This window comes from Herpailurus yagouaroundi, unplaced genomic scaffold (assembly GCF_014898765.1).
Source record: "Herpailurus yagouaroundi ecotype Mexico unplaced genomic scaffold, PumYag 29, whole genome shotgun sequence".
NCBI lineage: Eukaryota > Metazoa > Chordata > Mammalia > Carnivora > Felidae > Herpailurus > Herpailurus yagouaroundi.
The window spans coordinates 45,786,856-45,805,550 of record NW_024412377.1 but is presented as its reverse complement, the minus strand read 5'-3'; the positions used below and the strand labels follow the sequence as shown (position 1 = coordinate 45,805,550).

The window sequence follows — 18,695 nt, the reverse complement described above, 5'->3', positions numbered from 1 at the left end:
TCAACGTTTATTTATTTTTGGGACAGAGAGAGACAGAGCATGAACGGGGGAGGGGCAGAGAGAGAGGGAGACACAGAATCGGAAACAGGCTCCAGGCTCTGAGCCATCAGCCCAGAGCCCGACGCGGGGCTCGAACTCGCGGGCCGCGAGATCGTGACCTGGCTGAAGTCGGGCGCTCAACCGACTGCGCCACCCAGGCGCCCCTAAAATTTTCCATTTAAAGGACAGTCCTTCATGTGAAATTTCCTTCTTTTTTATTGTTAACACATTTCTTCTCTTTTTATATTATGTTGGTGAGAAATGGTCATTTTTTTTTTAATGTTTATTTGTTTTCGAGAGAGAAGGAGAGACAGAGCATGAGCAGGGGAGAGGCAGAAAGAGGGAGACACAGCATCCCAAGCAGGCTCCAGGCTCTGAGCTGTCAGCTCAGAGCCCGACGTGGGGCTCAAACCCATGAACTGTGAGATCATGACCTGAACTGAAGTCGGATGCTTAACCGACTGAGCCACCCAGGAGCCCCTGTTTTGTTTCTTTTAAGATACCAGGATTCCTTGGCAAGAAAAAACATTGTCATGTGTCCCTACCACCATTTTCTTTTTTGGTGCTGTACTGGTCCATGACGCCTCTAGTCTAGGATCCCCTGGACTTCTGGGGGAAAAGACTTCGAGGATCTCTGCATCTGTCCTCAAGAAGGGGAAGGACAGCTATTGATGAGTGAGGTTTAAAGGCATTAGAGGGACCATGGAGGGAGAGAATTTCCTTAGACTCAATTGAAGGTCAGGTCTACCAGTGAGCATGGACATTCCAACTCTTCCTTTCATGGGACTTCAGGGTTCTGAGGACCAGGGTGCTCCCTCTGTGAAGGAGGTCCAGCCACTTCCTTTCTCCCCTTATACCTCTCTCTGAGCCCTGCAGCAGCCTCTCCTATATAGTCTTCAAGGGACGAGTAAACCACTTCTGCTGAGGGCCTTCTTTGGTTGGATGTTTCTGCTCCTGTGCTGAGGCCAAACCAGGGTCGTTTTGCTTGGAGTGGGAGCCACAGCCTCAGCAAGAACCAAAGCATGTTTGGCCTGCCTTCTTAAGGGGAAGAGTGGTTGGGTCTAGGACAGGCCTGGGTGTTTGTGGACCTGGATCCTAGACAGCACCTCTTAATCACCTACCTTTTAGATAATAATTTCAAAGACCCCTTCTGTCTTTATAGTACAGATTATGACACTGTCGGTTTGGACCATCTAGGGTAAACATCATCACTGACAGGGCAGAAAGCTAAGAGCACATGGGATTCTGCTGGCCCAGTAGCTTGGAGTGGTAGGTAATGTGGGAGAGGTTAAACAGTGATCAAGCAGATGGAAATAGCTAGTGGGGTTATGTCAGGAGCCTCAATTAAAATGCAGACATCCCCAGGTATTGTTAGGGAATACAGGTAAGGTCAAAGTTCCCTTCACCTGAGACCACCACAGGTGGTTTTCCCCTTGGAGTATACTCAAGGAACAGACAGTCCTGGGATCTCATGAGAAAGGAATGTTGGTCAGCCATTGAGTCAGCTAGAGACAAACGTTTTGCCTTTGGTTTCTGACTGTACAAAATAACACAAAGGAATTGGTTTAAAAAAAAAGAAAAAAAACCATATGTAGAGCACTCTATTTCTCCATCTGAGGTGGAGAAAAGAATTTGAGTTGGGTTTGAGTACCTCACTAATCTCTGGTCAAGATATGTGGAAAGACCTGTAACTGTGCCTCTGGTGACCAACTGGTCCCAGTTTGCTTGGAATTTTCCTGGTTTTAGCACCAAAAGTTCCACATCCTGGGAACCCTCTCAATCTTGGGCAAACCAGGATATTTGGTTACTGCAAGTATACCTCAGTTTTCCCAGTAAGATGGGAATAATTACAAGCTCCGGCTCCAGCTGTCTGTATTGTGAGGAGCAAATGAGATGACAGATGTTAAAGTGCTTTGGGGTTACTTGTGGATAAGTGGCTGGATTAGAAGTGCCACAAAAGCCACACCTCTTTGTGTTGGCACATGCTCTACCTGGTACACTTGGCCACTGTGTAGAACCCATTCATCATATAAGCCTCTGGCATATGTTGTTCTCTGCAAATCCTCCTGCAAGGCCCAGGCAGAACGCATCAGGCCTTCCTTTCTGTCCCACTGTACTTGCATACCCTAGAATAGTAAGCTCATCACACTATTATCCATTGGCTGGCTCCTCCAACAAGAGGAGTTCTTTAATGGAACCCAGCACAATAGCTAACAAAAGCTTTCTGATGAATTTTTTTTTGAATGAAGGAGTTTTACATTTCTGAAATATAGTTGTATCACAACAATATATGTTGTATTACCCAAACCCCCAGAAGCTGCATACTAGTTTTACATGTGTGATATCTATTTCTGACCCTATAGCTCTTTTTTTTAAGTTTATTTATTCATTTTTGAAAGAGAGGGGGCACAAGCAGGGAAGAAGCACACACACACACACACACACACACACACACACACACACACACAGAGAGAGAGAGAGAGAGAGAGAGAGAGAGAGAGAGAGAGAGAGAGAGAGAAGGAGACACAGAATCTGAAGCAGGCTCCAGGCTCTGAGCTGTCAGCACAGAGCCTGACGCAGGGCTCAAACTCATGAACTGTGAGATCATGACCTGAGCTGAAGTTGGATGCTTAACCAACTGAGCCACCCAGGCGCTCCAGGCCCTGTAACTTTCTTTGAGGTCCTTTGGCTAGCATCACCTGGTACAGTGCAGAGACCTGGATGGGGACCGGAAGTCTGGCCCCTCCAGCAGGGGTGCTACGGACAGAAGGTATTTCTGGAGGCATGCTTGATCCCCAGCCTGCTCCACGTTGTGAGAAGCAGTGCACTTGCAGCTCATAGTAAACCACATCCGGTCCTGTAACACAGAACCATTTGCCAGCAGCCCCGCCACAGGGTCTGTATCAGACACTTCAGATGCTTGACAAAAGATAATGGAGGGAATGAATGAAAGCCTCCCTACAATTAACAGAGGGGGTTGAAAACACCATTCCGGGCAAGAGTCAGCCCACTGGTCTCATCTCAGCCACCTCTGGTTCAATGAAAGGAAGGAAAGCTGGGCCTATTCTAAGGGCTGGCCACCAAAAGACAGACATCAATGTGAACAGAATGCTGAGCAGGCCAGCAGGACCATTATTTTCTTGTGGACTTTAAAATACACAGGGTCATCATGTTGGAGAATGGTCTCCTCCAGTGACAGAGAATGGCTCCCGAGGGAGAGAGGAACGTTGATCTCCCAGGTCTCCCACCCTGGGCCCAAACTTGTCTCTAGCTCTCTTCCTCCTCCCCCTTTCCACTACCACCTCCAGCCCCTCCTCTGTTCTTTCAGCAGCTTCCCCCTCCTATTTGTCTTTTATAATGGCATTCCATGAGCGATTTCATTTGAGGGAATGATTCCCTGCTGCAAACAGCAATAGAAAGATAGAAAAAGAATGCATGAATTACTCTCCCCTTCACTCTTGTACTGTATGCCTGCTGGGTCTTTTACCTGAAATATCTTCCTCCCCGTCTTGCTTGTATATATTCTCCCCACTGGTTTGGGGCCCTGTCTGGGGACTGCTACCTCCTCTTGGGTGCCTCCCAAGACTCCCACCTCAAGGGTAAGACATTAATCCCTCCCTGCATGGTTTTCCCACTGTGCCTTGTTCATCCATCTACTGATCTATTGATTATCTATCATCTTCATGGGATTTCCTCCCTTTTTTGTATTACTATTAGTTGGTACTAGCCTGTGTCTTCTCTATTCCTCTCTTAACTGTGACCAACACTCAACGTTTGAACAGTGCATGCAAAAATTGAGATTTCCAGTTTCTTTGAAAAACCAGATCTGGCAACTTTCTGACACAGCAATATATTAAATCAGAATGGAGTGGAGCCTTTTCCCTCTACATAGGCATATATTCTTTTGTTCACCAAGACCCCATCATTTTCTCTGATCACTCAGAGACTGTCACTTATAGGATAATGTGGTGGATAAAAGAACAGACTCTGAAGCTGGACTGCCTGCATTCAAATTCAGGCTATGCCACTCACTAGCTGTGTGACTTTTGATAATTTACTTACCCTCACTATGCCACTGATTTATTATCTTAAAAATGAGATTCTTAACAGTACCTACTTTGTTGGGTTCTTATGAGGATTACGTGAATTAGGGAATGCATCTAAGGACTTAGAGAGTGCTTGCCATATATAGAAAGTGCTCAAAAAATATTAACCATAATTATTATTTGTCAGAGTGTTTGCACTGTTATTTTGTTAGAATAGAGAGTGACTGTACTCATGGGTCTATTAAAAATAAGGAAAACATGTAAGAGTTTAATGCAAATCCATTTTACTCATTTTCTTCACCTGGCCCTTGGGGGCATTTTTGTTGCAGCCCCTGCATTAGATAGTCAGTCTTAGGGGTCCCAATGTCATAATCATCTTGCTTTCCTTAAGAGCACTTACTTTAGTGCTTTGAAAAATCCTATGCCAGGAATATTGATCAAATTAAATTGTGTGATCATAGTCCTGTGCTTTCATCTGCTGCCTTTAGGATGTGCATTAGTAATGGCCAAAGAGACTCATGAGTTAGGTTGGTTGGTTTGGGGCACCTGGGTGGCTCAGTCGGTTAAGTGTCTGACTTCGGCTCAGGTCATGATATTGCGGTTCATGGGTTTGAGCCCTGCATCAGGCTCTGTGCTGACAGAGCTCAGAGCCTGGAACCTGTTGCATATTCTGTGCCTCCCTCTCTCTGCCCCTCTCCTGCTCATGCTCTGTCTCTCTGTCTCTCTCTCTCTCAAAGATAAATAAACACTTAAAAAAAAGAGTTGGTTTAATTTATGTTATATAGTTATACAGTAGAACTAGTATTTCCTGGTTCTCATGAATCTACACAAGACCAGACACATCAATTGATTTTATGACATACTCAGAAAGTCACCATATGGAAGTTGGCCAGGTAGGAATCAGTCAGTGGGACAATCAATAGGAGTTTTCTACGTGCTAAATTTTCTACTAGGTTCTGTGGGACAGTTGGCCCTTGCTTCACTGGACCGTACTTTGAAATATAGGTAGAAAGAAGGAAGCAATAAGAGAAAAGACACCAGAGTGGGGACAAGTTGTGGTGTTTGTAGGCCACAAGTAGCCTGGGCTTGAATAGTGCTATGGATTTGTTTTGTCTTAACATTCCTCCAGAGGAATAAATTTAATTCCCCTCAGAACAGAGAATATGATTAAGAGGTCATTATGTTCTTTTCCTGCTAGATGTGTGTGCTGAGGAGGCATGAATAATCTATGCAAATATGCCTGCCTGACTTTCTTTTGTTTGGAGACTCCCCTGACTCCCTACCTCCGGCTCCTTAGGATATCAAGTCAACTCTGCTTAGGGATTCACCTGGGATTTGCCCCTTTCCTCCCTGAGGCAAAGGCTGCTTAGATGTGATTACCAAGCCCATGATCTCAGCACATGGGGTGATTCATAAAAGTTACTAAAACAGATGACCCAGAGTTTCTGTGCAGGGGTTCAACTCAGGGCCATCCCTTCCCCTTCCTTTCTGCTTGACCTCAGAAATCAGGATTTGTGTGCGACTTTTCTACTTTTAGGCATATGGATGGAAGCAAGGTGGCTATTAGCTGACCTTTGGGGGGCACTGAGCGAAAAAGAGAATAAAACTGTCCATTCAGATATTTCTGTCTCTTGGTATGCTGAAATTTCACGCATTATGATGTAAAGAAGCTGAGAGTGGTCTGGCCCAGAGAAGGCAATCACCACTTGTTTGGATCAGATCCCCAAACCAACAGAATAGATGGTGAGTGTTGAGGGGAAGCAGAAGGGAAAGGAGAAGTGGGGGAGGAAAGGGGGTTAATGGTCAAGAATTCCTTATGCACCATGTAAAGCTTATAGTAGGAACCCCATTTGGAAGATGAAAAATCTAAGACTCTGAGAGATTAAGTAATGATAGTTAACATTTCTTAGTCACTTGAATATGTGCCAGGCACTGTGCTAAGCACCTTATATTATCTAATTTAATTATTTAACAACCACCAATGTGAATGCTAGTGTTACCTCCAGTTGTTGTACTTGGGGAAACTGAGAAAGGTGAAGTAACTTGTCTGAGCAACTCTGGTCATTAGCTGGCAGACCTGGGATTTGTCCTCAGCCCTGACTTTAAGGCCCTAACAATCATCTGATGGTCCGTACAGCTGTTTGCTACATATCTAAGATCTGACAGGTTGTAAATGTGGGAGGCTGGGTCTGAACAAGAGTCTGATCAACACCAAAGCACATTCTCTTCCCACACCCACAAACCCTGAGTGGCAGGACTGGGACAGGTACCCAGACCTTCTCCCCCTTGCTCTGCCTTTGTATAATAGCAGCTGCCTTCTTGGAAAAGAACACTGGAAAGTCTGAAAGAAAGTTGCTGATGAGAGGGAGAGAGAGGGGGAAAAAAAGATGCTATTTTTGAAGCAACAGCCTCTTAAAAGAAAGCAACATACAATTTGTATACCAGCGGGAGAAGGTAGTGCTTCAGCAGGCAAATCACAGCCCGTGCTGGGTCGCTGTTCTTGCCGTGGTAAAGGCCATTCATTTCCCGGGTCATTCATCTCCGCACATCCATCCTTGCCACCTCACTCTGTCTGCCTTCCTCCTCTTTCTCTTACTCTGTGTCGCTCTGCCATTTACAAGCTTCTCAAGCAGGCATGGTAAGAACAGAGCCGTAACAGGAGTAAGTGTGCATTCGCCTTTGTGGTTTTAACACAGTCCTTCAGAATACACCTGCACCACGGATCTCCATCCCAGCCTGGTGCTTCAGGAGGGAGTGCTCTGGCTGTGGAGGCCACCTGGTGTCTCATTTCCCCTCATGTTTTAAGGATGCCACCTTAAAAGGTGGCAAAGGCAGTGAGGGGTGTCTTCATTAGCACAGAGGTGGGAATGTGGAAGGAAGGACGGTTCAGGAGTCAGGGTTTATGCTTCAGCTGCATCCCACAGATCACGGTGAGAACCTGGGCAGAATGTCACCTCTCTGAATCTTAGCTTCCTAACTCGTGAAAAGGAAATGATAATGCCTAAATCAAAAGGCAAGAGGAGGGTTCATGCCCGAACAGTGCCTAGGGCACTGAATGCATAGGCATTGCCCAGCACACAGTAGGTGGGGAAGGAATGAAGTTTCCTCCCTCTTTGTGCTGATAGTGCAGTCAATCTAAAATGGTTAGCTCTTCTTTGGTGAAAGGAGTCCAAAGCACTACAGCGTTTTTTGAGACGCGTGAAAATCTTTGGAGGTGTGTTAGGTGCAATCTGTCATGGGTCAGTGGGGAACCTTAGCTTACACTGGATGTGTCTTCTTCCATTTTTACATGTGGGGCATTGGCATCACCTGGTGCTACGGCCCCATCCTGGGGACAGACGGATATGTGTGGCCTCCTAATGCAAAAGGGAGGAAAGGGCTCCCTAGGCAACTCAGGGCTACAGTGAGCCACTTCCCTTTGCAGGACCATGGCTTTCTGACTTGCAGGACTAAATGCAATTGTACATGTGTGAGTTGGGGGAGGCGCAGTACCTGATCTTTATCCTCTGAATCATCATGTCTTCCTCACAGTTTCTGTCCTTAGATCCAATTTTTTTTTTTTTTTTTTTGCCCAGTGGCCAAGAAGAGGTCCCAAAATCAGGTGGTTGCCTGGCTTGAAAATCCAGCTCTCCAATTTCCCCACCAGGTAATCCTGGGCAGGTTCCATAACCTCTCTGTGCCTCAGTTTCCCGAACTATACGATCAAGGTGAAAACAATACTACCTTCACAGGGTTGTGAGGATTACATAAGCTAATGCACATCAAATATTTCATAGAAACTCCGGGGATGAGTCAGGGCTCAATAAGTGTTAACAATAGGTCTCATCATCACCACTAAAATGCTAAATCAAGCCCTCATCACCCCACTGCCTGGACCTTTGCACTGGGCTGCCTCGCAAGTCTCCTAGGAGGATTTCTCGGTTTGCTCTACAACCCATCCCACGTGTCCTGACCTGAGAAGCTTCTGTATTGATGCAGCACTTTGGCAGACCTCCAGTCTCTTCTCTCTCTCTCTCTCTCTCTCTCTTTCTCTCTCTCTCTCACACACACACACACTTTCTGTCTCTCTCCTTCTCTTTGTCCCACCATCCTTTTTTCTCTCTCTCCCTTTTTATCCCCCATTCCCTCCCTCTCTCCCTTTCTCTCCGGCTCTTCTGAGGATGCAGACAAATCCAGCCTCTCTGCTCAGAGAGCTTTGTCTCTGATCAGGCCCGACCTGGGTCACAGAGTTCATGGGGTTACCATGACAACAAGCATCCCTGGCTACCCATCAGGAGACAAGGACCAATTGAAAAGGCCTGTCATTGCCCTGGGACATAGTGTATTTATTCTCAGCGGCAGGCCCTGAACAGTACTATACTATGGGAGGAGGGTGAGAGGGAGGGAGAAAAAAAAAATATCAGGGTTTTATTTTTTTAGTGTGTTCTCTGTGGGGGAGGACCACAAATTGTTCTCAGAGACATTTCTAATGCAGCCGGTGCTGGGGGGTGAGGCTTATGCTCACGTGCATTTCTGATGAACACAGTGCATTTCACAGAGAAGGGAAACATGTTATCTGGTTCACAAGTGACTTTTTGGTAAGTCTAATGGGAAGAGGAGAGGGGTGGAGAATTAACATTAATGAGTACCCTCTGTGACAAGCACTTCGTGCTATTTCATCAAAACTCAGAGCAACGGCAATGAATTATTATTACTCCAATTTTACAGAAAAGAAAACAGAGGCTCATAAAATTATAATGACTTACCAAGTGAGGTCAACCTGCTGGTGAAGTAATGGCCCTTGAACCTGAATGAAGGTTGCTTGACTCCAAGGATCATGGTTTGGACACCATTCAATGTAGTTTCCCTGTCATGCTCCCATCGTATTAACCTTCCTTCTCTTTCTAAGCCGCTGCCTTCTCAGACCTTGTCCATCTCTCTTCTCTGACCTCGAGCCCTGTTTCTCAAAATGGACTGCTGTCTGCCTATAACAGAGTTGCCCCGGGACTTGTTAAAATTGCACATTTCTGGGTCCCACCCTGGATCTGCGGAATCAGAAATCGCAGGAACGAGAATCTAGAAAGGAGCGTTTTTAACCAGCTTCCCAAGATAATTTGACACGTACTGCAGTTGGGGAATGGTTCTTTAGAACAATAGGTTTAGCACCTCACAAAACAGCACTTGCTTATTTGTTTCCCAATTACATTCTGGGTCACTGTGATTCTCCAAAAGAGAACTCTCTTATGGTCTCTGTAGCACTCAGATCAGCACTGGGCAAAAAAAAAAAAAAAAAAAAAAAAAAGTTGTTCAAGAAAGGCCCACAGAACTAACTTGAAGATGTCATTCATGTCACGAGGTCCTAGTATGGAGTTGGGCAACTAGACGACCCTCAATCCCTGGAAGTGGGAACACTTCCCACAAAACCTTATGTTATCTCTTCCTGAGTCATGGCCTTCACCTCCCTCCTTCAGCCATATGCCAATGGAGACAGACAGTTCTTAGTAGATACTTCCCAGAATAGGGTTGTGTGAGGGAGAAAAATGTATTCAGTCAGAATACCAGTGTGACTAAAATGTTGATGAGCAATCTTAAACTTATGTCTGATTAAAAAAAAAAAAAAAAAACAACACCACCACCAAATACAGGCAAGATACAGTCAGTGCAATAGGGAAAGAGAAAGGTGATTGGGAGCCTCCACCGTTCTTGCTGCAACCCTCCAAGCAATGCCTTTCTGAACCTTCTAGGCACCCCTGAGGTAAAAGTGAGGAGATGCCAATAAGTCTTTTGGGAGGTCAACCCTATATCTGCCCACTTTCTGTCTGTGCCAGAATCAGTTTGTACCTGGTCAGGCCTTAGGCAAGAGCACAAAAGTCTCAAAAAGCTCACATAACAGACTTCTTTTCCAAACTACTAAGACTTAAGGTAGAGGTGATGTCTGGTGAAGAACATAGAGCCCACCATTTCTATCTGTCGCCATCCCATTATGATCTGTAACCACATTCATCCTCCCCTACCAGAATAACTGCAACAGCCTTCTAAATGGTCTCTTTGCTGGTGATCCTCCTCCCTGTGACTCACATTGCAAACCACTGCCAGGATCATCTTTGGGAGCCTGTTTGGTCCAGGATCCCTCTACATCAGTGGCCTTTAATGGCCCCTCCTGACATTGAATAAAAAATACAGAGGCATCTGAAATCCTCACAGTATGACCTCAGCCAATTGCTTCTATTTATTAATGCCTTTTTTAGTTAAAGTGGATCCTTTGTTTTTCCTGAAAGCAAGCCCCTCCATTTTCTCACCTCTGCTCATTTGGTCCCCTTCATCTGGAGCGCCCTCTACCTACTCCTCATCTATCACAATTTCTTCAGGCCTATGTTGAATGTTATCTCTGCCACAAAACCTTTATAAATCCTTCCACTCAAATGTTGACTCTCCTCCTTTTGTATGTTGCTGACTCTTATGGCACTGGGTAGAACAGCAGGCCCCTGTGTAATTCGGCTCATGAGCTCTTCTAGGTGACACAACATTTAGTGGCTGGGACTGCATCTCTCTCACTGCTCCCCCCTGAGGTGTGTACAGAGGGCTTTGTGGGGAGATATTCAGAAAGGAATCTGTGAAACTGAATGGAAAGCACAGGGAGTGGATATCAGATCCTTGTGGGTACCCATCCACCATCCACTAAGCTGTAGGAGGAAGCTCCCATCCCCTGGCCCATACATCTGGCATGGACAAGACACATTACAGAAAACAAACATGTCATGAGCGCAGAGACCAGAAAAGACTCCATGTAACCACGGTCACAGTTAAAGACCAGATTTTGACCAGCGTCCTGATCAGGGTATAACTCAGCAAATCCATCAAATTCCTGGTAAATGGCTTGTGAAGAAGAATCATTAGTTGAGATTTTAACTCAGGCCAATCTGGTGTGGCTTCCTTCTTGGGTTGGTAAAACATGGGCCATGCCCCCATACTGAGCAGATTTGAGTACACTGTCTCTAACTGAAGGGATTGTTCATCATAATAAAGAAAGGAGACTTCACTTGGGACCAGTAAATACATTCAGCTGGCAATTAAAGGGCCCAATAGATCATAATTAGTTGATTTACCAATTGCCTTTCCCTAATGACTGGCATTGGCTGAGCAGGTCTTTATCTATAACCTAAGGGCTTCAGAAACATAATTCAGCCCCTTGCCCAACCCCAGACATGCAGTGACAGCCAACAAACAGCATCTGTTTCAAAGAAACACCACCTGTCCAAATGGAAAATCAAGCATGGAGCCACTTCGCTTCATCAGAGTATTTGTTTCCAGAGCAGAAGAGACAAAAACACCATTCTGTCACTAACACAGCCTTTTAACACTCCGTAGGGACCATGGCCTGGCTTCTGCCAAGTAGAGTTGGCAAGTTTTAGAGGAACAGTTGGACCTTAGATATCAGTTCTCTGACCTTCTGAGACAGAGCTGGGTGATCTGCCTTGGAGGAACTTGGAGCTTTTTTTCGGCAGGCTGGAAGGGGGTGAGTGCCCTGTAGGTATGGTAAGGTCTGGCTTTACAGGGAGCAAGTGATGGAGAAAGACTGCCAGGGAAGTCCTTTTTAATGCAGGTACAGGCACTGAACCTGGAGCACATCTGCCTGTGAGGGGTACAGAAGTGCCACTTTTATAGGGCAGAAGGGAAGTCTGTAGCAATGCCTGTAGTGTGCTAAAGCAACCTTCTGTAAAGACATCTTTGCAGAAAGAGTTTGCAGCTTTGTGAATGGCTGAACAGTGTTGTTAAAAGTATTTCCTGTGATTCTAAATAATTTGAATTAAAATTTATTTCTTTTTTTTAAATTTTTTTTAACGTTTATTTATTTTTGAGACAGAGACAAAGCATGAACGGGGGAGGGTCAGAGAGAGGGAGACACAGAATCTGAAACAGGCTCCAGGCTCTGAGCTGTCAGCACAGAGCCCGACGCGGGGCTCGAACTCACAGACCGCGAAATCGTGACCTGAGCCGAAGTCGGCTGCTTAACCGACTGAGCCACCCAGGCGCCCCAATTAAAATTTATTTCTACTGCCATATTGTCTTTAGCACATATAAGCTCCTTTTAAATGGGGACCAGAGGAAATAGGTACCATCCCTTACTCTTTCCTCACTTTCCTCCTCTGCCATGAAGAATGCTTTCCCGGGACCAAATCAGTGATCCCAGCCTACTAAGATGGCTGGAGTAGGCACATGGGTCTTTGTGACATTTAGGTTGCCATGACTCTTGATATTTGACTATTCCTTGAGAAAATAGCACCATTTGGGGCATGTGAGGCCAAGATATGATGGAACCCTGGCTGAAGTGTGTGTGTGTGCGCGCACGCTCACATTTTCTGTGACCATTTTGCAATTCTATGTTTCATGGAATCTCTACACTATTCATTGCTAGAATGATTCCTTTGAATGAAAAAATGAGAGGGAGAATCTCACAGAGGGAAGAGGGATTTTCCTAGGTTAGAAACTCATGGCCATCTTAGGATGAACATTACTCTTCTATTTTTGAGTCAGGAAACCCCATCGTTATCATAAAAGTTGCCACTGGAGCAATTGGAGCACTGGGGGGAGAGTTGGGAGCATGTGGCCATTATTTGGGCCACATGACTTAAAAATCAACCATCAGTGATCTATATTTGGAATATGTTCCTTTTCATTTATTTTTCCCTTGTTCTTGCTTTCTTTCCCCAAATCCATAAATAGCTTGTTATGTCTTACAGAGATGTAAACAACAGAATTAGGGTCTTCTTTATTAAAGTTGAATTATTTTCAACATTTATCCCAAAATAATCTATAGGCATGCAAAATCCACAAAAGCAGTGTCACTACTCAAAAAAGTGGTATTTGGTGCATTAAAATGACCATCTACTCTTGCCTTTTGTCTTCACAGTGATGAGTGGATACTCTGGGTTCCAAATGTCTGCTTTTTAATTTTTTTTGAGTTGTGTGTTATTGCTTGACATGTGAGAATAGGTACCGGGAACCCGGCAGTAAAGTCTCCTGCCTTTAATCATGCTGTCAGTCATAAAGTCCAGTGCAGCATTAGAATTAGGTCACAGGCATGGGCTCCGCAATCAGACTACCTGACCTTGAAATCTGGCTACTTCCTTATTAGCTGTTTGTGTCAAACTAGTCAGGTAACTTAAATCTGTTCCTCTGTTTTTCATCTGTAAAATGGGGATAATGGTACTTTATAGGTATGAGGTTTATATGAGATGATGGACATACCATAGCATCTGGTATAGAGTAGGCATTCACTCAGTGGTAGATTTTATTATAGTGCAAAGTCATTTGAGTGCCAGACGACCTGAGTTCATGTAACTCAAATATCTAATATTTTCTAAGTTTGTCATCTTGTTCCAGGCATCTGTATGTAGGATGGATGGCAGAAGTACTCTATTGATTAGACAAATAATGTCACCTCTCAGTGCCTTGTTTTCTTAAATTCATATCCATGTATTTAGATCAAATAATATCCTTTACTCATAAAGCCTTAAGTAAACTGTAATATTGCAGCATCATTGATGTTCTCAGACATATAAGAGCTCATTCTCTACTCTGGGCCTTTCTAGGATAATGTTGTATAAGTTTCTGAGATAAAAGTCTCTTCCTTGCCCAAACAATCTCTTTTGGATCCCCTTTGGACTTTGTCTAAACTTGTACAGAGAATCTTTTAAGTTGTTTGAGGCAAAGATGCATGATTGATAAATACCAGGCCATTGGTTTCCCTTCATTTGGTATATTCAGTTATATTTGCCCTCCTAAAGATACCTTTGTTTCTTAATTTTCAGACAGTTAACTTAAAATTCTTCAATATATTTTCATTACTCTTTAAATAAGGACAAAAATCCTTTACAAAATGCTTCCCTACTTCATTCTCCAATCTCAACTTAACCTTTTCTCCTTTTTATTACCTGTTCCAGGAGCACTTGGCTCCTTTTAGTTCATCGACTGTACCATGATTTCTTACCTTAGAATTTTTGCACATGCTGTTCCCTTTGGCTGGAGTATTCATCTCTTCCCCTCCTCTTACTTTACCTTGTTAACTCCTATTAACCTGTCATATCTCAGCTTGAGAAAAAAGCATGCTTGGAAAAGCCTCTTGGCCACATTCCATCCATCCTGCACACCAGATTAGACCTTGTTATCTCTGAGTGTGTTTGAGATCTTCTTTGTCTCTATAAGTTCTGCAGTTTCAAGTGGATCAGCTGCTGATTTTCATCTGCTTGGGACACATAACTTTGGAATCAGGGTATTAATGTTTTCCATAAATACTGGAAAGTTCCCTTTAAATACTGCCTCTACTCCATCCTCTCTTGTCTCTGGGACTCACAGAAGATACACCTGGGATTTTGTTTTCTCTTTCAGGTCTCCTAACCTCTTTGTCAGAGTTTCTGTCTTTTTGTCTCTCTTTGTGATATTCTGAAGAATTATCTCCATTTTTCTCCCAGTGTAAAAATTTTCTCTTCCACTTTGACTAATTTGTTGTTTACCCCTTCCATTGAGATATTATTACATCCCTGAATTCTAATTGGTATTTTTCCAAATATGCCTGGTCCCTTGTGACAGTGTCTTTTTCTTTTAAAAATATTTTCATTACTTAAATGCTTTTAGATGTACTTCTCATTCTTGTTCATGTGGATTGTCACATAATTTACAACTCTGCCTTGCTTATGGCAGCTCCTGAAGAGTCGGCTTATGCATTTCACTCTGGTTTTGATGACCTTTTTCTGTTTTGGCCTTGGAATTACCTAATTTTCATAAAAATGGCTATTTGTTATAACTTTATCCTGCATATTTAGGTTTTATAGTAGGAGTATTATTCTGCTGTATGGCTGGAAGTAGGTGTCCTCCAGGTCTTTTATCAACTACCACCTGTCATAGTTGTCACGAACCATCAAACAACAATCACCTGTTGAATAAGTGTCTTCCCTGCAATATAAACTACCACCTGTCATAGTTGTCATGAACCATCAAACAATAATCACCTGTTGAATGAGTGTCTTCCCTGCAAGCATGTAATTCCATAGGCTTAGAGACTGTCCGGCTTGTTCAAAATTGTAGCTCCAGGTCCAAGCCTAGAGCCTAGAACATTGCAGGGCCAATATTATTGAAATGAATGAAAGATGTGGAGGCAGAGGTAGCCCTGGATGTCAATGTGGGTTAAGAGCCTCTCTTCATCCTTTTGCAACCTTTTTAAACACTTCTCATCTTTCTTTGAGCACTACCCTTCCCTAAAATTATTTAATCCCTCTGTAAATTGACATGATACCAGTGAATAACAGGTTATTTCACAGTGCACTGCTTTTAATTATCTTCTATATAGATTTGAACTCACAATCACCTTGGACCTAGGAAGGGCTGGGATGAATATCCTCTTTTTACAGATGAGGAAGCTAAAGGTTGGAGAGATGACAAGACTTACCTTTGGTAAGACAGTAGTAAATCCCAGTATTAAATCTATGTCTTTTGATCCCGAGTCTATAGGACTCTACCTTAGCTCTTTGGAATGAGTACCAGAACTTCTTTATGTGAGAGTAAAGTCTACTTTGCTTCTTTACTGAACTACTTATTTGTTTGTTTGTTTGTTTGTTTGTTTGTCTTAATATTTTTTGAGAGAGCACAGTGGGGGAGGGGCTAGGGGAGGGGGACAGAGGATCCAAAGTGGGTTCTAACTCTGACAGCAGTGAGCCCGATGCAGGGCTTGAACTCACAAACCATGAGATCATGACCTGAGCCAAAGTTGGATGCTCAACTGACTGAGCCACCCAGGTGTCCCTGAACCCCCTTTTTTCTTGCTAAAGAAATCAGTATTGGGGAAAGAACGGGTACTGCCATTCATGATACAGCCAGAGCCTTTAGGGCTCAAACTACTTGACTTTCCATTTGGACAACGTGTTTACGTTTCTTTTAGACAAACATTATAAACCACCTTCTGTCAAAGAATCCAGGTTGCTGGAGAACTCTGTTCATAACCTACTTGGATATGAGAGTATCTGGTAAAGGATGGTGTGTTATAGATCACACAACACAAACACAAGTTTCACTGATGTTTAACACATTTGGAGGGGTAAGGTGAGGCATGGGGAAGAACACATGGGCAGCGACAGTCATAGCAAGCTGAGGCCCCCAGGTCAATTCCAACCTCAGGGCTGAAGATCTCAGGTGACTGGAATCTTCCAGGCTCACTGGTGTCCAAGAAGAGCCCCCGTGACAGCTTGCATTGTGGCACTGGAGCCCTGAGGCAGACACAGCAGCTTCATTCCTGAGGTAGGGAGGGGAGAGGGAGTACCAAGGAAGCAAATCTTGGCTACTTACCTCAGGGCGGACCCCTTGGGTGTCGCAATGCCATAGCCTTTGGAATCCAAGTTACCTCCCACCTTCATGGTGTCACAGGGTTTCCGCTGCTCAATGTATTCATTCATGGTAGACTCCAGAAGGTAGGCGTATTTGCCTTTGGATTTCCTCACTCGGATCATTCCTTCCTCCGTGGTTCGCACAAAAACTGATGGTTCTGCTGACTTCATGTATGTCCACATTTTCTCAAACACGGCAATTTTAGACCTCTGGCAGGGGACAGGAACAAAGCTGGAGTTAAGTGCTGGCTGTGCTTGGAATTGAGGTGGCACACACACTAATGAAGAGCTGAGTGTAGCTTGATCACACATTCATGAGTGAGATTAGCTCAGGAAGAAACAAATTATGAGTGATTGCAAAATAAGAGGCTCTAATTAGTACCAGTAGGTTCCAAAGTACAAATATCTTGCAAATAGAGAATGAACAGAATAGCTCAGAATCTTTTATTTACTGCTGAATTATATTCTCCTTCTATATGGGAAGAGTTAAGAAATGCAACCCTAATCTAGCTTCTGAAGACATTATAGAACCTATCTATTACTCAAGAAGGCCATATTTATACTGCCCAGAAGAAAAGGAGAGCTTAATATCAGTGGAATATGGTTTCATTATTGGTTCCCCCAATAATAAAAACATTGAGGAATTCTGGATCATGAGTCATATTATAAGACTGACCTTGGAATGTAAATTGTCTGATAAAGCTAATAACTTGAGACCTAATACTGTCACCTGTTTATATTTCAGAAGCCTCTCAATCTTGCCAAACTGTTTTCCTCCCCTTGTACTGAACTCACTTTGAAACGTCCCTTCTTTGGGACTTTGCCTAGGCTATTTACTTCTCTTGATGCCCTGGTTCTCTCCAGCCAGATCCTACTAGTCATTTCACAGGCCAGAACAAATCCTTTGTATTCTGAGGCCACCTTAGTTTCAAGGACAATCATTCACACGCCCTAGTGGGCACCAGAATCCTGTGTAGAAATTGTAAATATGGAGATGCCCTGCTCTAAACCTATAGATTCTGATATGGCAGGTTTGGGGTGGAACCTAGAAAAAAATCTTTTCTTCCAGGAGTTCCCCCAGATGATTCTGATTTGTAGGCCTCTGGGGCTAAAAAGAGTATTGTGAGGGCTGATGTTCCTCTAGGACACACTCACTGGACCTTCAGGCTAGACTGCCAAGATTGCAAGGCATCCTTGCTTGTGTACAGGTCTTAAGTATATGGATGCCATCTGAGGGAGGGGGACATCTTCCCTTCTGTGAGTCCTTCACAGAGTGCACCCTTACACATAGTAGGCCCTTAGTCAAGGCCCACAACCCAGGACCACAAATCATCCCTCTCATATAACATGGTCTTTCTAAAGAGTTTCCTTACCCCAAAGGGTAGATGTATTTTGGGGGTACGGGAGTCTGGCTTTGAAAATGGACACATGTTATACATATATAAGGGGCTAATGTTTTAAAGAGTGCTAGAGTCATGAAATTCATGTAGACTAGTGGTTAAAACACAGATTACAGATTTATTTAGTATAAAATTATACGCACAAAATGTCATTTTTCTTTGCACACAAATATCAGTTTTATTTCTTTGATATCAACATCAAGTGTTGGCAAAATATTGATAAGCAGTTAAGTTGTTGTTTGAGCCAAATGATCTATAGAGATATTTGGGCCTAGAAAAAGTCTGGTCTCAATGGAAAATTAAGGGAAATAGTTACTGAGAATTTCAGGGAAGTATTTGGTAGAGTGAATCTATAATTAGATCAACTAGGTGAACTAGGTGATGTGCTTTAAAGTATGGTTGACCCTCTGGAAAGGACACTGGACTGGGAGTGAAGAGCTTGGGTTCTAGTCTTTCCTCATCTGTTCCACGAGGATTTGGGGCTTGGGGACCTTTGAATCCCTTGTGGTCTTAAAATACCTGATTCTTTACATGAAAACACATCATTCAAGCAACAATGTATGAGGAAGAAGAAGAAGAAAGAAAGGAGAAAAGGGAGGGAGAATTTCAAAGTTAGAGGAGGATACACCTAGAACCAATCAGAACATCTACAGTGTACATCTCTTCTCGCTCAGGAAACAGAGAAATGTATAAATTCAGCTGTGACCAGATTTACAGATGATCTTCCAGGCAGAAACCCAACAAAATACTCAGTAGGGCAATGGCAAGATGCAATTTGACCTGACAAGATGGCCACGGCAGGGAACTGGGCTGTTGACAGGTAGAGCTGAAGAGCCCTCTGGGCAAGAGTATGC

General features: G+C 43.8%; 1 protein-coding gene across 2 annotated transcripts in view; it reads right to left on the bottom strand.

Moving 5' to 3' along the window:
* The window catches only part of GRIA1 (glutamate ionotropic receptor AMPA type subunit 1), a 307,872-nt gene that overhangs the window by 23,231 nt on the left and 265,946 nt on the right, over window positions 1-18,695 (bottom strand). For both annotated transcript variants that reach the window (XM_040498315.1, XM_040498324.1), the window contains exon 13: window positions 16,404-16,651. In XM_040498315.1, coding sequence (XP_040354249.1) covers window positions 16,404-16,651 — 248 coding nt within the window. The remainder of the gene's footprint in view (window positions 1-16,403; window positions 16,652-18,695) is intronic.